At 30.0% G+C, this 18407-nt stretch overlaps 2 protein-coding genes across 2 annotated transcripts in view; one reads left to right on the plus strand and one right to left on the minus strand.

The window, feature by feature from the left end:
- Nucleotides 1–18407, minus strand: part of LOC113367286 (unconventional myosin-IXb) — a 66935-nt gene that overhangs the window by 17572 nt on the left and 30956 nt on the right. The gene's annotated exons all lie outside the window — the stretch shown is intronic.
- Nucleotides 4340–15053, plus strand: LOC113366481 (vacuolar protein sorting-associated protein 41 homolog). The gene is made up of 9 exons (XM_026608089.1): nucleotides 4340–4487; nucleotides 4551–4664; nucleotides 4729–4896; nucleotides 4970–5093; nucleotides 6567–6762; nucleotides 7492–7646; nucleotides 14179–14367; nucleotides 14455–14595; nucleotides 14916–15053. The coding sequence occupies exons 1-8, from the start codon at nucleotides 4479–4481 to the stop codon at nucleotides 14496–14498; spliced, it is 999 nt and encodes a 332-aa protein (XP_026463874.1). The 5' UTR covers nucleotides 4340–4478; the 3' UTR covers nucleotides 14499–14595; nucleotides 14916–15053.

The following is an 18407-nucleotide window of genomic DNA, read 5'->3' on the forward strand; positions in this document are numbered from 1 at the left end:
ATATTTTTCGTATTATTATATAAAAATACTAGTTGCTTTTATATTTTTATGTATTATTTTATACCTGATTAAATTAGGGATTAAGGATATTTATACTCAATTAGTAACCAGTAACTCATCTATATACTGGAAACTATATATGTAAAGCAATAAATAGAAAATACAGTTTGACATGCCTCTAATTGAAGCATTGAATATAAGAAAAATTCATGAATGTCATAAAATGAAATCAAATTAACCCAAATAGGCACGGATTATCAGATAAGATTTTAAAAGTAGTTTAAACTTGTACATATACCCATCAATTATTTACTTTTGAAATGTTATACTTTTGTGCAAATTCAAAATTAATTTATGAATAATATGAAGTTAAGTAGATTAATGTAAACTTATTTTAATTAATAAATTCAAAATATTGATTACATATATATTTTGTTTAAAATATATAAAAAATAGGCAATTGTATTTCAGATTAAAACCGTTGAACTAGCAAAAACATATTCACGCTTCAAAGTATTCTTATCGTAGAATTATATTGTATGTATTTTTAGGAGTAGATAGATATATATATATATATTATATTATATTTATATATATATATATATATTATTAATTGTTTTACAGGTGAAATCGAAGCGAGTAAGCGCCGCTTAAAATATCCAATACAGTATGGTCACAAACGCAACACAACGGTGTTGCAAAACTAATTGCTGGCAATTGACTACTAATGTTCAACATTTAGCAGAATATTCAACAAAGAAATCTATCTGTATAGTTAGGAATAGTTATTAAAAAAAACGAAGGAAGAAACTTTGACTCTATAAGAACAATGCGTATAGTAGCAATACTGGGTGCAGCTTACAAAATCTCTTTCTTCTTTTTAGTTGGCTTTATTAATTGCACATATTTTTAACTTCCCGTAGGGCAAGTTATAGTAATCGCAAAAAAATCGAAAATGAAAATTTTTATATATCTTTACGTTTCAAAGTTTTCCGAACATTTTGGCATACCTTAGAGAAAATGGATGTATGTGTGTGTGTGTGTGTGTGTATGTGTGTGTATGTATGTACGTGTGTGTATGTATGTGCGGAAACAAATTTTCGTCGACGATTTCGGGAACACGGATCAACCCATTTGAATAATTCAAAAAACATTCGATTCATATTGATAAGGAGACGTGCTGATTAGTTTTTGGCGAGGCAGGTCTAGCCGTTTCCGAAGATACGGGGCAAAAGTGCCGAAAACGGTAACTCAGTTTTTAAGAGAACGGAGCGTCCGATTTGAATAATTCACTTGTATTGACAAGATGAAAAATCGATAAAATTTTCATGAAGATAGGTCTAGCGGTTTCGGAGATAATGGAGGAAAAAGTAAAAAATGAGCCATTTGGCGGTCAAAAATGATCATTAGACATATGCACATCAAATTATCAGATATTTTATAGAAATTTTAACAATAAGTATACATTTTGTTAACATTCCTATGGGTTCCGTACCAATGCTTATGCGTTAGACAGCGACGCGGCGCTTTATATTTTGTCCCTATGCAGTTAAAGCAGTACGATTGCTTTGAAAAAAAGTTCAGATCTTCCACAATATGTCAAAATAAAGAAAAAAATTTTTTTCAAAAAAAAAAAAAATTTAAAAAAAAATTATTTTTTTTCAAATTTTTTTTTTCAAAAAAAAGTAATTTTTTGTCCAATTTATAGTTTCTCAAAAATCTTATTTTTTCAAAGTAATTTTTTTTTCAAAAATGTTAATCGTTTTTAAAAAAAATATAATTTTTGGTACGGGAAGTTCCAGCAATTTGCCTTAAGGCACGATGCCTTAATTGCCTTAAGACAGAATTCCACTTACATCTAGTATTTTAAGTGTTTCCAGCCTTATCAACTGTTAATAGAAGTTGCTGCGACTACTGTGGTTGTAACATGTACCAGGAAAATAGAGTTCGATGCACGCGCATCACCAACTCCCTGCACAGTTACATAATTGTAATGAGTACACTTTAAATCCTTTACCGAGATTCTATTAGGCGGCCCGTGTGGTGCCAGCAGCCGCGCTCATTCCAGCTCCAATGGCGTTGCAAAAGTTGTTGCGGTTAAAAAGCTCGTAGTTGTGCATGCGTCCCATACTTTTAGCTCACCGCTCGCGGTGTTCAACTGGCATGTCTGGGAAGCTATGCCAGCTAGCATTCTGCCGAAGTTCCTTCGATGACTCGGTGGGCAGCTTCCGGGATACCAAAGTTTCCGAGTTCCAAGATTTCCAAGGAAAGTATGGTTGCAAAGCTGAAACTTGAAAGAATTGTTGGAAGGGCTTTACAAGGAGTAGACTCTGCGGGTTAATTTAAATCAATGCGAAAACCTCACCAGGTCGGGATACCCAAATAATTGACAGATTGAGAACACTTTTCTTGATTCGGTGAGTGATGGTGTATGGTCATTCTTAGTTGGCAAAATGATTTGTCTGGTTATTTCTGATAACAAACAAGTCTGCTGATAATAATGTACTTTCCGGTATCGCAAAGGCCGTCCGGGAAATATTTGTTTAATGGGATAATGGGAGGGGCAAATAATCTTGATAAAAATATTGTCTCATTCAGTTCAGAATGGCTTAAAACATCGAGAAAACATGAAATTAGCGAATCGGATTTTACTATGAAAACATAAACTTCTCCTTCGGGCAGTTAATAAAATTACTACTATACTTCAAAACTAACATACTATAATTCAAAAATACGTCTAACGTTTCATTCGTTTAACGTTTATGCTTATTTATCTATGGTTTCATTTAGTGATGTGCCGACTCGGAAAATTCCCGATTCGAATGATTCGAATCAGAAAAAAACCTGATTCAAATCAAGTATATATATGGACAAAAAAAATCATGGATGTATTTATTTAGTAAAAGGGATTCAAATTTATAATCAAAATTGTTAGTTTAACCAATATAACAGATAAAGTAGAAATTGTAAACATAAATTGCAATCAAAAAGTATATTTTGAAAATTGTTAAACATGATTTAATTTTAAAGGCGGTTGATACATATCTACAAGTTGATTTACAATAATAGATTACCAAACAATTGTGCATCACTAAAGCATATAAAATATTATAAGAAATCATGGGTCAATTGTTTATTTTACTATGTAATCAGTAAAGGATCGCGTCTAAACTGAGGGCTGAAAGTTAATTTCATTAATGTGAATTTGCCATTATTCACATAATCAGAAGTTGAATATAATTTACTGGCTTTCTGTTGTTTAGTAATTGTTTCAAAAGAGTATTATATTGAATGATTCTCGAAACTTGTTTCATAATTTTGAATGGATTATTCTGATAACATCTAAAATCTAAAACACTTAATTATTATCAAAATTGGGTATTGATACTTCACGAACAAAATCGCTCTCAACGCTCTGTAAAATAAATAAACACGCTAGAACGACGACGCATTGTATCTGTTTCGAACTCATATCGTTCGAATATGAAGTCGATTGAAGTCTTATCGCTCAAAGTCGGAATGATTCGGTTTGAGTCATATGAAGTCGATTGAAGTCTTATCGCTCGAAGTCGGAATGATTCGGTTTGAGTCATATGAAGTCGATTGAAGTCTTATCGCTCGAAGTCGGAATGATTTGGTTTGAGTCATATGAAGTCGTTTGAAGTCTTATCGCTCGAAGTCGGAATGATTTGGTTTGAGTCATATGAAGTCGTTTGAAGTCTTATCGCTCGAAGTCGGAATGATTCGGTTTGAGTCATATGAAGTCGATTGAAGTCTTATTGCTCGAAGTCGGAATGATTCGGTTTGAGTCATATGAAATTGAATGAAGTCTTATTGCTTGAAGTCGGAATGATTCGGTTTGAGCCGTATAAAGTCGGATGATATAGTAAGTCGATGAATGCGGTTAAAGTCGATTGGAGTCGGTTGATACATTTAAGCGTCGGTTGGCTCGCATGATTTAATTCATGATTATTTTTTATATTTATGTCATTTATGTTATTTATTATTTTTTTTATATCATTATAATATTGAATTAAATTAAAACATTTTTTTTACATTTATGAAAAAATTGTGTTCATGCATATTTTATCACAGTAAATATTTTGCGGCTTGATTCGAATCAAGTAAAATCTGATTCGAATCAAGTCGTTAAAGGCTTTATTTGAATGATTCGAATCACTTGATTCGACTTGGCACATCACTAGTTTCATTCATGTTTAATTACTGCTAACCATGACTAAAAGAACATGTTGCATGAATTGTATTATATTGGCATCACTGACTGTCAAGAAACGTCAAAGTAATTTATCAGTCACAATAAGTAAATGTATATATTGATTGTGTTGATGTGATTGTAAGATGTGTATAGGCAATTCGAACTGTTGAATAAATGTTTACAATCATATGTGGTTCAATATTTTTTCTTTTGAGGCTCTTAACACGCACAAACTCGTTGGAAAACAGTTTTATTTTCAGAAATGTCTCAGGTAATGTCAACATACAATTAATTTTATTATTTTTTTTTTTTTGCTAATATTCTTCTTCTACAGGAATCAGAGTGCGAAGATGATATCGAGCCAAAACTTAAATATGTAAGAATTAGCAACGATTTGCGTAAAATTTTGAGTAGTGATGCCGCTAGTTGTGTTGCTGTACATCCAAAGGTTTTTTTTATTTGTTTTAAATATCGTTTTCAATATTTAATAACTTTTTTTTATCTATTTGCAGTTTTTATGTTTAGGTACTCATTTTGGAAAAATATACTTGTTCGATCATCAAGGAAATATAGTAACATTAAATTCTAATTCTAAAGATTTACCTATTATGCCATTGCCCATCAATCAAATAAATATTGATGAAAAAGGAGAATTTATAGCTGCTTGCTCAGGAGAACATGTTTGTACACATATTTTCAGCTATTTCAATTTGCAATATGAGTTGGTAAATATAAATGTATTTTCAATTGTAGGTTATTGTCATTGGTTTATACTCTTCAGACGTCAATGTCAATTTGCGTTTAAGTACTTGCATTCTCTGTGTTTCTTTAGATCCAATTTATCATAAACCTAATGCGGGCCACAGATTTATTACAGGTAACTGATATAAAAATAAGTTTATTAAGTCATTTAATTTTTAATAATTGCGTTTATTATAATATTCACAACATACTTGCAAGATAATATATACAGATGAAAATACATTGAGCAAATATTTCAACTATATGGCTTCACTTTTCAGTTATTGTGGGAAATATCATTTTATATTATTGAGTATCTAATTTAATTCTGTCTCAATAATTAAATATTATGTGCGTTTAAAGTAGATAATTGATTTAAGAAAAGAAAATCTCAGTATATTTTTTGTTTGAAAATTATTAAACAATTTTGTTTATAGCTGTGTATTAATAATAATTCTCTGAATGTAGTCAACGTCTTGAAAATATTTAGGTTGTACAAATGTTTAAATGGCATTTTATCTCAATACAAAATGCATGAAATTTTATATATATTGAAAATAGTTTTAAATCCTGATGGTTTTATTATGAAAAAAGTAAAATTATCACAATTTATTTTTCTCGCATTCGGTTAAAATGTTTCTTTCTCTCACAGCTTGTGGAATTAACAAACATTTGAACTGATTGTAAGTAAAATGCACTAGCAAATTTTTTAATTTTTTTACTAGATTTTTTTATTATGAAACTATCAAGTGTTTTCTCATTTTGCAATCCTGGTTAAATGCAGCAACTTTTGATGAAACTTGATAAGACACTTTTCTCAATTTTTTCTTAATGTAGGGTTTGACCAAGAATACCCATTTTGAAAATTCTAAATTCAAAGTTTAGTAAAAAGTCTGATGACTATGCTATTAGTTACGGATCGGAAGTAAACTCACTATAGAACACATTTATATCGAGTATTGGGTTTCAAAGTTGTCGGAGTCATGGAGTAGTTAGGCGGATATACACCTCTCTGAAGCAGAGTCCAATCCCAACCGATGCGATTTTGGATATTATAAGCTCAACTCAAATATATATATATATATATATATATATATATATATATATATATATATATGTACATACTCAACTCAAATTATATATATATATATATATATATATATATATATGTACATACTCAACTCAAATTATATATATATATATATATATATATATATATATATGTACATATACATATATATACAGTGATACCCCGCATAACAAAGGGCTCGCACAATAGACCACACAACATACTAAATCGTTGTCATTTGTAGTCAAAAAAAATATGTTGCTCAAATTAATTCAAAGAGTCGGCTTTTGAAATTTTTGTTCCCCTGTGAAAATATTCTTGTCGGAAAAAAACACTATTATTTCATCTCATTCATCTTGTAAAAATTTTGAATGTGGATTAAACCTAGAAAAGACAGACAGAAACCAGTCAGCAGATTTTTAGTGCATTAAGTCCATAAAGAACTATATTCATATATATACGAGTATATATATATATATATATATATATATATATAAATATTTATGCCATAGTTCAATACATTGTTATTTTAATTGACAGGAGGTAAAAATCTAGCATTGCATGAAAAAACATTCTTGGGTAGAACACGAACAACAATTTTATGCGAATCAAGTAGTTTGGTACTATCAGCAGTTTGGAATAATCAATTTATAGCATGGTCTTCTGAAGAAGGAGTACGAGTTTATGACATAAATGAACGCTGTTCTTTAGGATTAATTAATTGGGAATCTCGAAGGTAAACCTTTAAGTTAATTACATGTAAGCACATAAGTGAAGGCTGATTGTACATTTTTTCTTGATTGAAAAAAATGTTTCAAAGTGTATTGACACATTTATACATGATTATAAAATATTTGATTAATTAATAATAAAAAGAATGAACCTAAAAATAAATAGTTTGTGCATTTTGTAGAGGAGGGTTTTTCAAAATTGACCAGTTTTTAAAACTTTCTTAATTCTAGAAAACTTAATGCAATTGTGTGATTATTTTTGACTATGATTCTAGAAATGTTATTTACAGTTACGGATCGAAAGTTTAATCTTTAACACGTTCAGCCTGGCAGCTAATTTTGATATCATGATTCCGATGGGGCAATTTGATGTATATTCATATTGTTCTACACGATACATGTGTCAAGTTAGCAACCAGGAGACAGTTGTTAGCCTATACATATATCTAATTAATAACTAGTGGTATATGGCATCATGCCTTAAAACTAATTAAGATTAACTAATTTTTCCACTGAATGAAGACTAGGATTACAGCCGAAACATATGGATTTAAAATAAAGTTTTGAAAGAAATTCATGTTTTTTTTATGTTATGCCCGATTACTAGACTTTGTTAATACATATGTCAACATCAAATTCAGAATCATACATATATATATATATATATATATATATATATATTTATTTATTTATTTATTTATATTTATATTTATATAACTTTTTTCAAATTCTAGTGATGATATACAGAAGTACCGTTGCAACCTAAAGTGGTCAGATTCAAAGACACTTCTGATTGGCTGGGTTGACACAGTTCGGGTATGTGTCATTCGAAAAAGACACACAATAGAAATATCCAATGGAAATATGCCAGAGTATATTGTAGATGCAGGTAAAAACACACACACGTGTATATATATATATATATATATATATATAAATATATATATCTATAAATATATATATTAATATATTTATATATATATATATATATATATATATATACATATATGTTTAATCTGAGTTAAAAAGTCGAGTGTTACATCAATAAAAATAGTATGAGGGTTTTTTAAAAGTTTATTTATTTAAAATCCATACGTTTCGGCTAGCATCTTAGTCTTTATTCAGTGGTAATCAAATTAACTATAAAAATTAAAACTAAATAAATAATATGTAAGAAATTTCATATAAAAACAATAATAATAATGATAAAACACTTACAATTTTGTATCCTAATATAACATATGAAACCATTATTAATCCATGGTATGAGTATGTGCACATTGATAAAATATATATTTTTTAGCATCACAGATGGTAATGCACACTAATAAACATGTTAACTTAACAGGTTGTCGAAACTATGTATTTACTGTTCGGAGTTTGAGATAGAAATGTCATAGTTTTTCTTTTAAAGCAGTTTTTAGCATGTGCTCAAATTTTACGCGAAATTTAAAAAGCGATGGGTAAGAAATTTTGACTCGCTATTAAGGAACCATGTGTTAGTGTTGTTCAGGGCCGTATTGTCAAAACGTTTGTTTATAACTTTGTCGTTATGTAATTGTAAAAACAACCCCTCAGCGAATCTTTTTTTAATCACGTTTCCTTCAAAATGTAAACTTTTAGGGTTGAAAAAATCTATCGTTTTATATTGTTTAGGATTTTTTGAGTTATTTCTATGTTGATGAAGGCGTTTACTCAGGTTTTGGATAGTTTCTCCGATATAAAAAAGTTCGCAATTAGAGCAATTAATCTGATAAACCAAGTTCCTGAGGCGGTCAGAATTAAACTTAGATTTAATTTGTGTAAAAATTGAACTAAGGGTTGTATCGCAATTACATACCAACAAAATGCCACATTTTTGAAACAGTTCTCCATGAAAAATATAAATCTTTTACGTACGATAGGCAAATGAACCAGTATATGACTCCTAGTCTAAACGGTTTTTATGGTCGGTGAGGTCGTTTTGTTTGTTGAAAATGAACTTAATTATGGTATATGTAGTTAATTATGTTTGTAGGGTAAGATTTATTTATTAGTGTGCTTATTACCAGGTCAATGTTGGTGCCCCAGAAATTTTTATCAGATAGTAGTATGGGTGGTCTGTTAGATTTATGATTTTTGCTTTTTTCATTTTAAGAGGGTTCTATGAGTGGTAATTTATGTATCGTCCGGAGCTAGTTCTGGTACCAGTTAGTAATTAGTCGGTGGTCATTTGTATATATTAGTCTGATGTCTAGAAAGCTGATCGAATTCATTGTCTCTAATTCCACAGTAAACTGTAGTTTTTTTATTGAAATTGTTAAAATTATCAGTAAAGATGATAATGTCTTCTTCTGAAATGCAAGTAATAATATCGTCTACATAGCAGAAATAAAAGATTTTGTTAAAAAGAAAGTTTGTTTTAATTTTTAAATATTTTGTTTTCTATTAGTTGCAAGGAAATTTCTACTAATGAGGGAGATGCGGGCGATCCCATTGGGGTGCCAAAAATTTAGTAATAAATGGATCCGTTAAATTCAAAATAGGTGTTAGAGACAATGAATTTGATGACTTCTCTATATCAATGTAGGGATATTATGGTGTGAAGGCTGATTTCACTCCATCTGATAGTGATGGCATCTAGTATTAAGTCTAGTGGAACATTTGTAAATAAGGATATAACGTCTAGGCTAATTAGTTTATAATTATTGAGAATAGAAATGTTATTGAGATGTTTGACAAGCTCAAACGAATTTTTTATGTGATATGGACAAATGTTCGCGGGATCGCGAGTCATATTAGAAGCATTTCTTAACTTTATATCTGCGATTTCATATCTTTGCGAAAAACTCCCAAAATGTAAAATACTACTGCTAGGAGATTTTAATTTACCAAGTAGTATTAAACAAACCGAGTGTTACAGACTGATTTACGATGAATTTGCTGCTCTAAACTGCCAACAAGTAATCATATTCCAAACTGTAATGATAAGTTTCTAGATCTCTGTTTTAGTAACATGAATGCTTCAATAAATAGAGCAATAGCAATAATAGAAGAGGACAAATACCACCCAGCATTAACCGTTATCATAAATAACCAAACTGCTATTACTCAAAGCCCATTTATCTATTCAACAAAGCAGACTACCTTGGATTAAACATTTATTTCTACAGAATAAACTGGATAGAGATATTGAAACTAAGAAATGATATAATTCAAAGTGGTCTTAATTCAAACTGTTTGTTCCAGCAATCACTCCAAAACAGAATAAATACCCCAAATGGTTTACAAAAGATTTGACTAAGAAGATTAAGCTTAAAAAAGTAGCGCACTCTAAATACAAAAAATATAGCTCAGACAAGATTTATACTGAATTTAGCATACTACGATCCGAATGTAAAAAACTAAGCAAAATATGTTACACTGACTATATAAGAAAAGTGGAAAATGCTGATAGTTAACACCAATGACTTCTGGAACTGTGTGAAAACAAAAAAACGTAACGATTGCAGTATTCCTATGTCATTCCTATGTCATGGAATGAAACCACCTCCCACAACGGAGACAGCATCAGTTACCTATTTGGATCATTTTTCAAGAATATATATGCTTTGAAAACGGACAGCAGAATAGTACACAAAGATGTAAACACATGTCACAGAACACTCGATGCCAATCTATCTTATCTTAACGTGAACTATGATGAACTAGTGCAGATTATGCTTAAACTGAATATCAAAAAGGGTGCTGGACCTGATGGCTTGCATAATATGTTTCTCAAAAATTGTTCAGCTAGTCTTTGTGAACGAATCACGCATATATTTCAGGAATCATTAAAAACAGGAATCTTTCCAACTGCTTGGAAAATGGCTTTTATTACCCCTATACACAAGTCCGGTTCTAAATCAATAGTCGACAATTACAGACCAATTTGCATTCAATCTTCAATTTCAAAACTATTCGAAAAATCTGTACTTATAAAATTGACTTTTGAAAATATAATCTCTACCAGACAGCATGGTTTCGTAGGCGGGCGATCAACAGCGACAAATTTGGTTCTGTACATAGAATATATCATTAATGCTTTTAACTCCGGATTGGATGTACACGCAATTTACACCGATTTCAGTAAGGCCTTTTGTTTGTAATTTTTATCAATGACATCGGAATAGACCTCAAGTTCGAATTTCTGCTTTACACGGATTATCTAAAAATTTATAAAAAGATATTAAGTGAGAGCGACGTTACAATACTACAACAAGATATCGCGAGACTGAATACATGGTGTCAAATTAACAAATTAAATTTAAACTTCAAGAAATGTGCCGTAATGACCTTCTCTAGATCCCACAATTATTGTCCTCACACCTACTTTCTGGGTAATCAGAAAATTAATGAAGTAATGACAATAAAAGATCCAGGAGTCATTATGGATAACAAACTCTGCTTTACTGAACACATAGACAAACTCATTCTAAAAGCCTTTCGTACACTCAGCTTCATAACAAGATGCTGCAATGACTTCCATAAACTGGAAACACTTTACTGTCTATATTCTTCCCTAATTAGACCTATTCTGGACTCTGGACTACTGTTCAATCGTCTGGTCTACGAACACTGAACAATTGATTAATAGACTGAATAAGGTGCAGTATAAGTTTGAGAAATATGTATCGAACTTTGCCTACTATAAAATGCAGGGAAATGCAATGCTGATGACATCATAAAGAAAAGCAGAAATAACACCTTTACCGCGCGTAGAAAAATCACGGACTTGCTTTTCTTTTACAAGATAGTAAACGGCTTTATTGAATCACCAGAATTCTTAGAAATACGCCGATTGGCGTATAAATAAATAAATAAATGAATATTAATAACTGCAAGTACTAATAATTGCAAGTGCTAACCTAATATGAAACTGATTATATTTTTTTACAGAGCGTTTGCATTAATTGCATTTGCATTCATTTACTATTAAATTACTAATAAGCAAAATCCAATATTTTTAAATTATACTATTATCTGGCATGCACACAGAATAGACTGAGATTGAATAAAATATTAGAGAATGGAAAATGTTTCAGCTCTGATATAGATTTATATGGTACTAGCTCCCCAATGCTCCCCATTATAAAAAAATAAAAACAATAGAACTCTGACCAAAAATTACAAAAAAAATAAAGGTGAACAACCCTTATCACTTTTAGGAGTATGGAAAATAGATAATTACCAATCCTCAGACCTACTGAATACGAATATAAAATTTGGTAAAAATCGGTAAAGCCATTTCGGAGGAGTATGGGAACAAACTTTGTTACGAGCAAATTTTATATACACTAGAAACTCGATTAACTGGACTAATTGTTGTCGATAGGCATTCGTATAATCGAATGTATGAAGAATTATGTTGTGCATTTATTAATAATAACAAATGCATACAAATATATCAACGAAAATCAATGTTTATTAAGAAATTAACACTTCCGTATGTATGTACATATAAATTTTCTTACGGAATTTTATGATTTTTTTTAAAGTGCCATAACATTTTAGTATGATCTATAAGACTGTGGTGTCTAACGTCAAAAAAAAATCATAAAAATCGTCGAAAAAATCTTTTTTATCACTTTATTACAAGATAACGTTTCGGCCGATCTTTACCAAAAAACTAATCAGCACGATTCCCAACCAATATCTTTCGAACAGTTTTTGAATTTTCAAAATCGATTCAGAATTGCGGGCTAAAACGTGGACGAAATTTTTTTGAAACGGCTTGGGTGATAACCGCCAGTCCTCATCGAGATACATCGAATGGCTTTTAAATTTTTGAAATCGATCTAGCCGTTTTCGAGAAAACGTCGATTTACGTCAAAAAATCTGTTCACATACACACACACCCACATACTTTTTCCAAATTAGGTCTCGTTGTCATTAGGGAACCGGATTTTTTTATGAAAACATAAACTTCTCCTTCGGGAAGTTAAAAACCAAAATTTAAATACATATTATTACCACGTTTTTTATTAATTTAGAAAATTAAACAACCCTTAATAATAAATTATATTTTAAAGTAAGCTTCAAACTTTTTCTTCCAGCTCATGAATCTGAACTAAAATTATGTCAAAAATATTCAATGACCGAACGCGAGATAAAAATTGATTCAATTAATAAAATGGCAATAAAAAGTAGAAGTTGCTGATAAAAAAGAAAAAAAATAGTGCGCGTTAGATTCACGCGCGATTGAAGTAAAACTGTTTTGCTATTGTGCGAGATAGCATTTATGTTAAAAATAAATACATCAAAAAACTATTTTTATTTATATTGTTTATTAGTAATATTGTAACACTCGTGATGCACACATTTATTAGTGTTGACTATTATACACATTTATATAATGATAAATTATAAATTATATATTAATGATAGCATTAAAAATATGTATAATATTTGAAAACAATAATGTAATCATAGTCATGCTTATTTTAAATATGACATGATTGGTTTGTCATTGTAATTAGCATTTACGACTTGAACATTCATTAGAGAAATGAAGTAATTGCTGATTAATAAATTCTATAATATTCGTTTACACAGTAGATTATGTTAAACAACGCCTAAACAAATATTGTTTACACAATTTCACTCATCATGTAATTGTGTTTGAAGAACTTCATGTAATAAAATTAACATACATTCATTGACTGCTTGTTTTTTTTTTACTTTTCTGCTGACGTTACAATCTCATAAAAATATTTTCCATTTCAATAACTTCAAAGATTTATAGAAACTACGAATAATATAGAAATTATTTCAATAAACTTATATTTCGTACACGGCACAAATGTTTCATTTATTTTATTATTTTCATTATAATTATTCACGGGGCACAGTGTAAAATATTTTTCAGATTCAGGCGTTTTTTTTTATTAAATCAAGATTTGTACTACGATGTAACATCAAAACTAATAATGCCATTCCAATTTCTTTCTTGTATCCTTACGCATACAACGGCAGATCTCTATTCACGCGACACGGCGACTAATCACAATCGACGCGTATACAAATGATTTCATCGAGAACGAATGACAAACTGTCCGGGCGTAACGCTATTTCCTTAGCATTTGTACAGCTTTACTCCCTAGTCGCGCCTAAAGAAGTTATACTTCAAAATTTAGGGTCGTATGCATTTTTCATTGCCATATTATAAAAAAATAAAAGCCCAAAGATTTCGTTCCAGAATTAAAAAAAAAGAAAATACTCCTTCGGGAAGGGTGGCTAAACCTATCACTTAGGGGTATGAGAAATAGAAACCACTGAAATACTCACTGAAATGAATATAAATATAAATTCTTAAGAAATATTTATGAAATGATTATTTTTCGTAAAGTAATTTTTATTTAGTATTTTATAGAATATTACAATAACTTTAATTTTTGTTTTAGTATCTACATTCCAGATGGACTTTTTTATCTCCGGTCTCGGTCCCTTAGAATTGCCAGACCAGCTGGTAGTTTTAGGATATCCAAAAGAAAAAGATCCCAGCACAGGGAAAGCACTGCGTCCTGTTTTATCTGTTTTACATTATAAAGATTCGGATTACGTAGAAGTATGTACAGATACTCTGACGCTACGTGGGTAATTTTTTGCCTTTTATAACATTATTCAATTTTGAATCTTTATCAGTAGTGTTGTATTAATGCTATAAAAATATTGTACAGCTATCAAGAGTATACTTGCAATGATTACCATCTTGATTGTTTAATTGAAGAAAATCAATTGTTTATTATGTCCCCAAAAGATGTTATAATTGCGAGCCTATATGACCAGGATGACAAATTGCAATGGCTAATAGATCACAAGTAAGATCTTCATTTTATCTTGTACCTATACTCATATCCTCTCCAAGAACGTTTTTGTGCATTTCTTTCCGTTTTTCACACAAAAATTAGCTTAAATGCTTATGAAAAGTATAATTAAAATACTTCTTTGAGAAATGGTTCGAAAATAAAATCAGTAGTGAGAACAGAATGTTTTTACAAAGAACCCATTTCAAATTGACCTAAAGAAAATCTGCAAAATATTATAGTCAAAACTGAGTATTTAAAATATTTACAATAAATTATTAGATTGTTTTGTAATATATTATATTGTGTTATTATATAAATTACTTTACTCATAGCAAATATGACCAAGCGATGGCAGTTTTGGTAAAAAATAATTGTACTTCAAGTCGCTGGAATGATATACAAATTGGTCGAAAATATATTGACTTTTTAATATCAGAAAATAACTATGACAAAGCAGCAAAACTTTGTTTCACTGTTTTCACTAACGATAAAACACTATGGGAAGAACAGTCCTACAAATTTGCAGTATCACATAATTTAAGGTACTGACTATTTCTAATTTATATTAAAATACCTTTTGATTTTTTTTTATTTATTTCTGTATAACTACTTTGTATATTTATATATTGAAGTATAATTTTAGTATTACATATCATAATGAAATATGTTACTTTCAGATCCATTAGTCCCTATCTACCAAGAACATTAGAAACAAAACTAGATCCTCAAATTTATGAAATGGTATTATATGAATATCTGAAATATGACCCGCAGGTAAATAAGTTTATTTAGCAATTATCACACCATCTAATTCAAAAATAAAACTTGTTTAATTTTCGACCTTTTGGGGATATGGATCAATATCCACCTCTTCAGAAAATGTTAAACTATTTTTTTATAGTTCCACTACTCTTTTTTCTAGTTTTCTATTTTTTTACAATTATTTTAAATATTAAAATATTAAAATACTTTTACTTTTGATTAAACTAATACTTAAATAATTAACTTCCCGTGGGGTAAGTTATTGTAATGGGCCGAAAATCGAAATAGAAAATTTTTACATTTCTCAATGTTTTGAAGGTTTCTGAACATTCTGGCATAACTGAGAAAAAATGGATGTGTGTGCGTTTTTTTTTGTATAGCGAAGGAAATGCCTTTATGCATCCCAGACTGGTGTTTTTTCTGGGTATGTCGGACTCAATACCGCCCTGGTATAATACCGACTAAAACCTTCTCTTTGCCCTTGCCTCTGGTCCCCACGGAAACCGCCGTTAGCCAATTCGTGGGGGGAGGATCTAAAATGTTATAATTCTTAACTTGATTTTATACTTTTGGATGTATATGTGGGTATGTATGTATGGATACAATTTTACGGTCACGTTTTCGGGCGCACGGATCAACCGATTTTTAAATGGCTCAAAAAACTTTCGATTCCTATTGATAGGGAGATGTGCTGATTTGGCAAAGGCAGGTCCAGCAGTTACGGAGATAAGGAGCAAAGAGTGCAGAAAATAGAAATCGAGTTTTTGAGAGAACGGAGCATCCGATTTGAATGATCTAAAATACATTCAAGTAGTAATGATTGGGAGAAGTGTTTATTAGTTTTTGGCAAAGGCAGGCTCAGCCATTTTGAAGATACGGAGCTAAATGTGCAAAAAATGGCAGTTTTTGAGAGAACTAAGCGTCCGATTTAAATAATTCAAAGAACTTGCTTGTCTTAGCAAAATAATTGATTTTGGAAAAAAACTTTTCAACTTTTTTTTCAATTTTTTTTTCAAAAAAAATTTTTTTTTGTATATCGAAAATAATTCAGATTTTATTTTTGATTCTGACTATAGTTCTCATATACTTTAAACAACTTTGCAATTCAGTTTATTTAATTTTTATAAATATTAGACAATGTTACAATATTTATAATAATCTATTTGAAAACATTCAGTATTTCTCGAACATTTCGTTACGGTACGGGAAGTTCCAGCAATTTGCCTTAAGACACGATGCCATACACCCCACTAGTTTAATTTTTATTTGAACAATAAATATTACTAACAAATTATGGGTATAAAGTTTTGTAAAATTTAGAATCAAATATATAAAGCCACCATCTTTTTAAATTTATTTTTATGAAAGCTCAGTACTAAATGATTGATATTTTTATTTTAAATTTCAACAGTTATAATAAAAATATTATTTTTTTATTATAGAAAAAAAGTAAATGCAACTAAACATTTTCTTGGCTCAACTCTATATTTAAATTAAAATAAATAAAAATATAATTGAAAATAAGAAAAATCAATGTATTTAGTTTCTATACCAATGCACCACAATGACCTAAAATTAAAACTATATTGAATTTAACTGAACCAATCAATCATAATTTTTTATACTACTGGAATTGCCTTCCCTAAAAACTAATCATTTCTTCATACCGTCAACACAAGTTTTTAATTTCCCATATGGTAAGTTATAGTAATCGCAAAAAAATCGATTTTTTTTATCTCTTTTTCAATAGCAATCAGAATACATGGCAATTCTATGGGCTATTTGGCTTATGTCATTCACTCGCACACATACAAACACATATAAATTAATCTACTAAATATTACATTGTTAGAGAATACTTCAATGAGTAATTCTACTATTCTGTGCACATAAAGTTAGAATAGCGCTAAGGATCCTCCATATTATCTTTGGGCAGTTTTTTCTTCAGTCTTCTTGAAGTTGGTGTCTCAAAAAGCTGAGTGACTATATAATTTGTATGACGTTCTAGTTTATGAATATTTTGGTCTTTACACTTTACCTTTAAAAAAATGGATTTATTTGTGTATGTGTGTGTAAATTTTCGTCGTCGATTTCGGGAACACGGATCAACCGATTTGAATAATTTAAAAAAAACATTCGATTCGTATTGATAAGGAGACGTGCTGATTAGCTTTGGCGGAAGCAGGTCTAGCCGATCCGAAGATACGGGGCAAAAGTGCCGAAAACGGTAACTCAGTTTTAAAGTGAACGGAGCGTCCGATTTTAATAATTCAAAAAACATTTTACTTCTATTGACAAGCTGAAGAACTGATTACATTTTTGGGAAAGCAGGTCCAGCGGTAATAAACTCTCAATGAATTTTTTTTTTTTTTTTTAATTTCAATAATGATTAACACTGCTAATTTATTAACATCAAGTAATATGATAAAAATAATATAAATTTAAAAATGAAATAAGTTTAAAAAAATGTCATTTGGCGGTCAAAAATGTTATTGGACTTATGCACATCAAATTATCAGATATTTTATAGAGATTTTCATAATGTATGCACATTTTGTGTACTTTTTTTGGATTTTTTGTACCAAGATTTTTAACTACGGTGCGGGAAGTCCAGCAGCATTTGCTTGAGGCACGATGCCATGCACTCACTAGTTTCTTTTTAATTTCAATAATTTCTGAACATTTTAGCATACCTTAGAAAATATGGATGTATGTGTGTGTGTGTTTGTGTTCCGATACAGTTTTTTTGTCAAAAATTTCGGGAACAAGGATCAATCAAAAAACCTTCAATTCCTATTGATAAGGAGACTGCACCTTTGTGAAAAACTAATCAGCAAGATTAGCTTTTAACAAAGGTGCAGCCATTTTAGAGATACAGGGCCAAAAGCGCGAAAGATGGTAATTCAGTTTCTGTAAGAACGGAGCGACCAATTTCAATAATTTAGAAATCATTTTACTTGTATGACAAAATAAAGAGGTGATTAAATTTTTAGGAAGGCCCGTCTAGCGGTTACGAAGATCCAATGAAATAAGTAAAAAAGAGCTACTTGGCATATGCACAT

This window comes from Ctenocephalides felis, unplaced genomic scaffold (genome assembly GCF_003426905.1).
Source record: "Ctenocephalides felis isolate EL2017-DRISC unplaced genomic scaffold, ASM342690v1 CF-g0.4_SCAFFOLD_01170, whole genome shotgun sequence".
Classification (NCBI taxonomy): domain Eukaryota; kingdom Metazoa; phylum Arthropoda; class Insecta; order Siphonaptera; family Pulicidae; genus Ctenocephalides; species Ctenocephalides felis.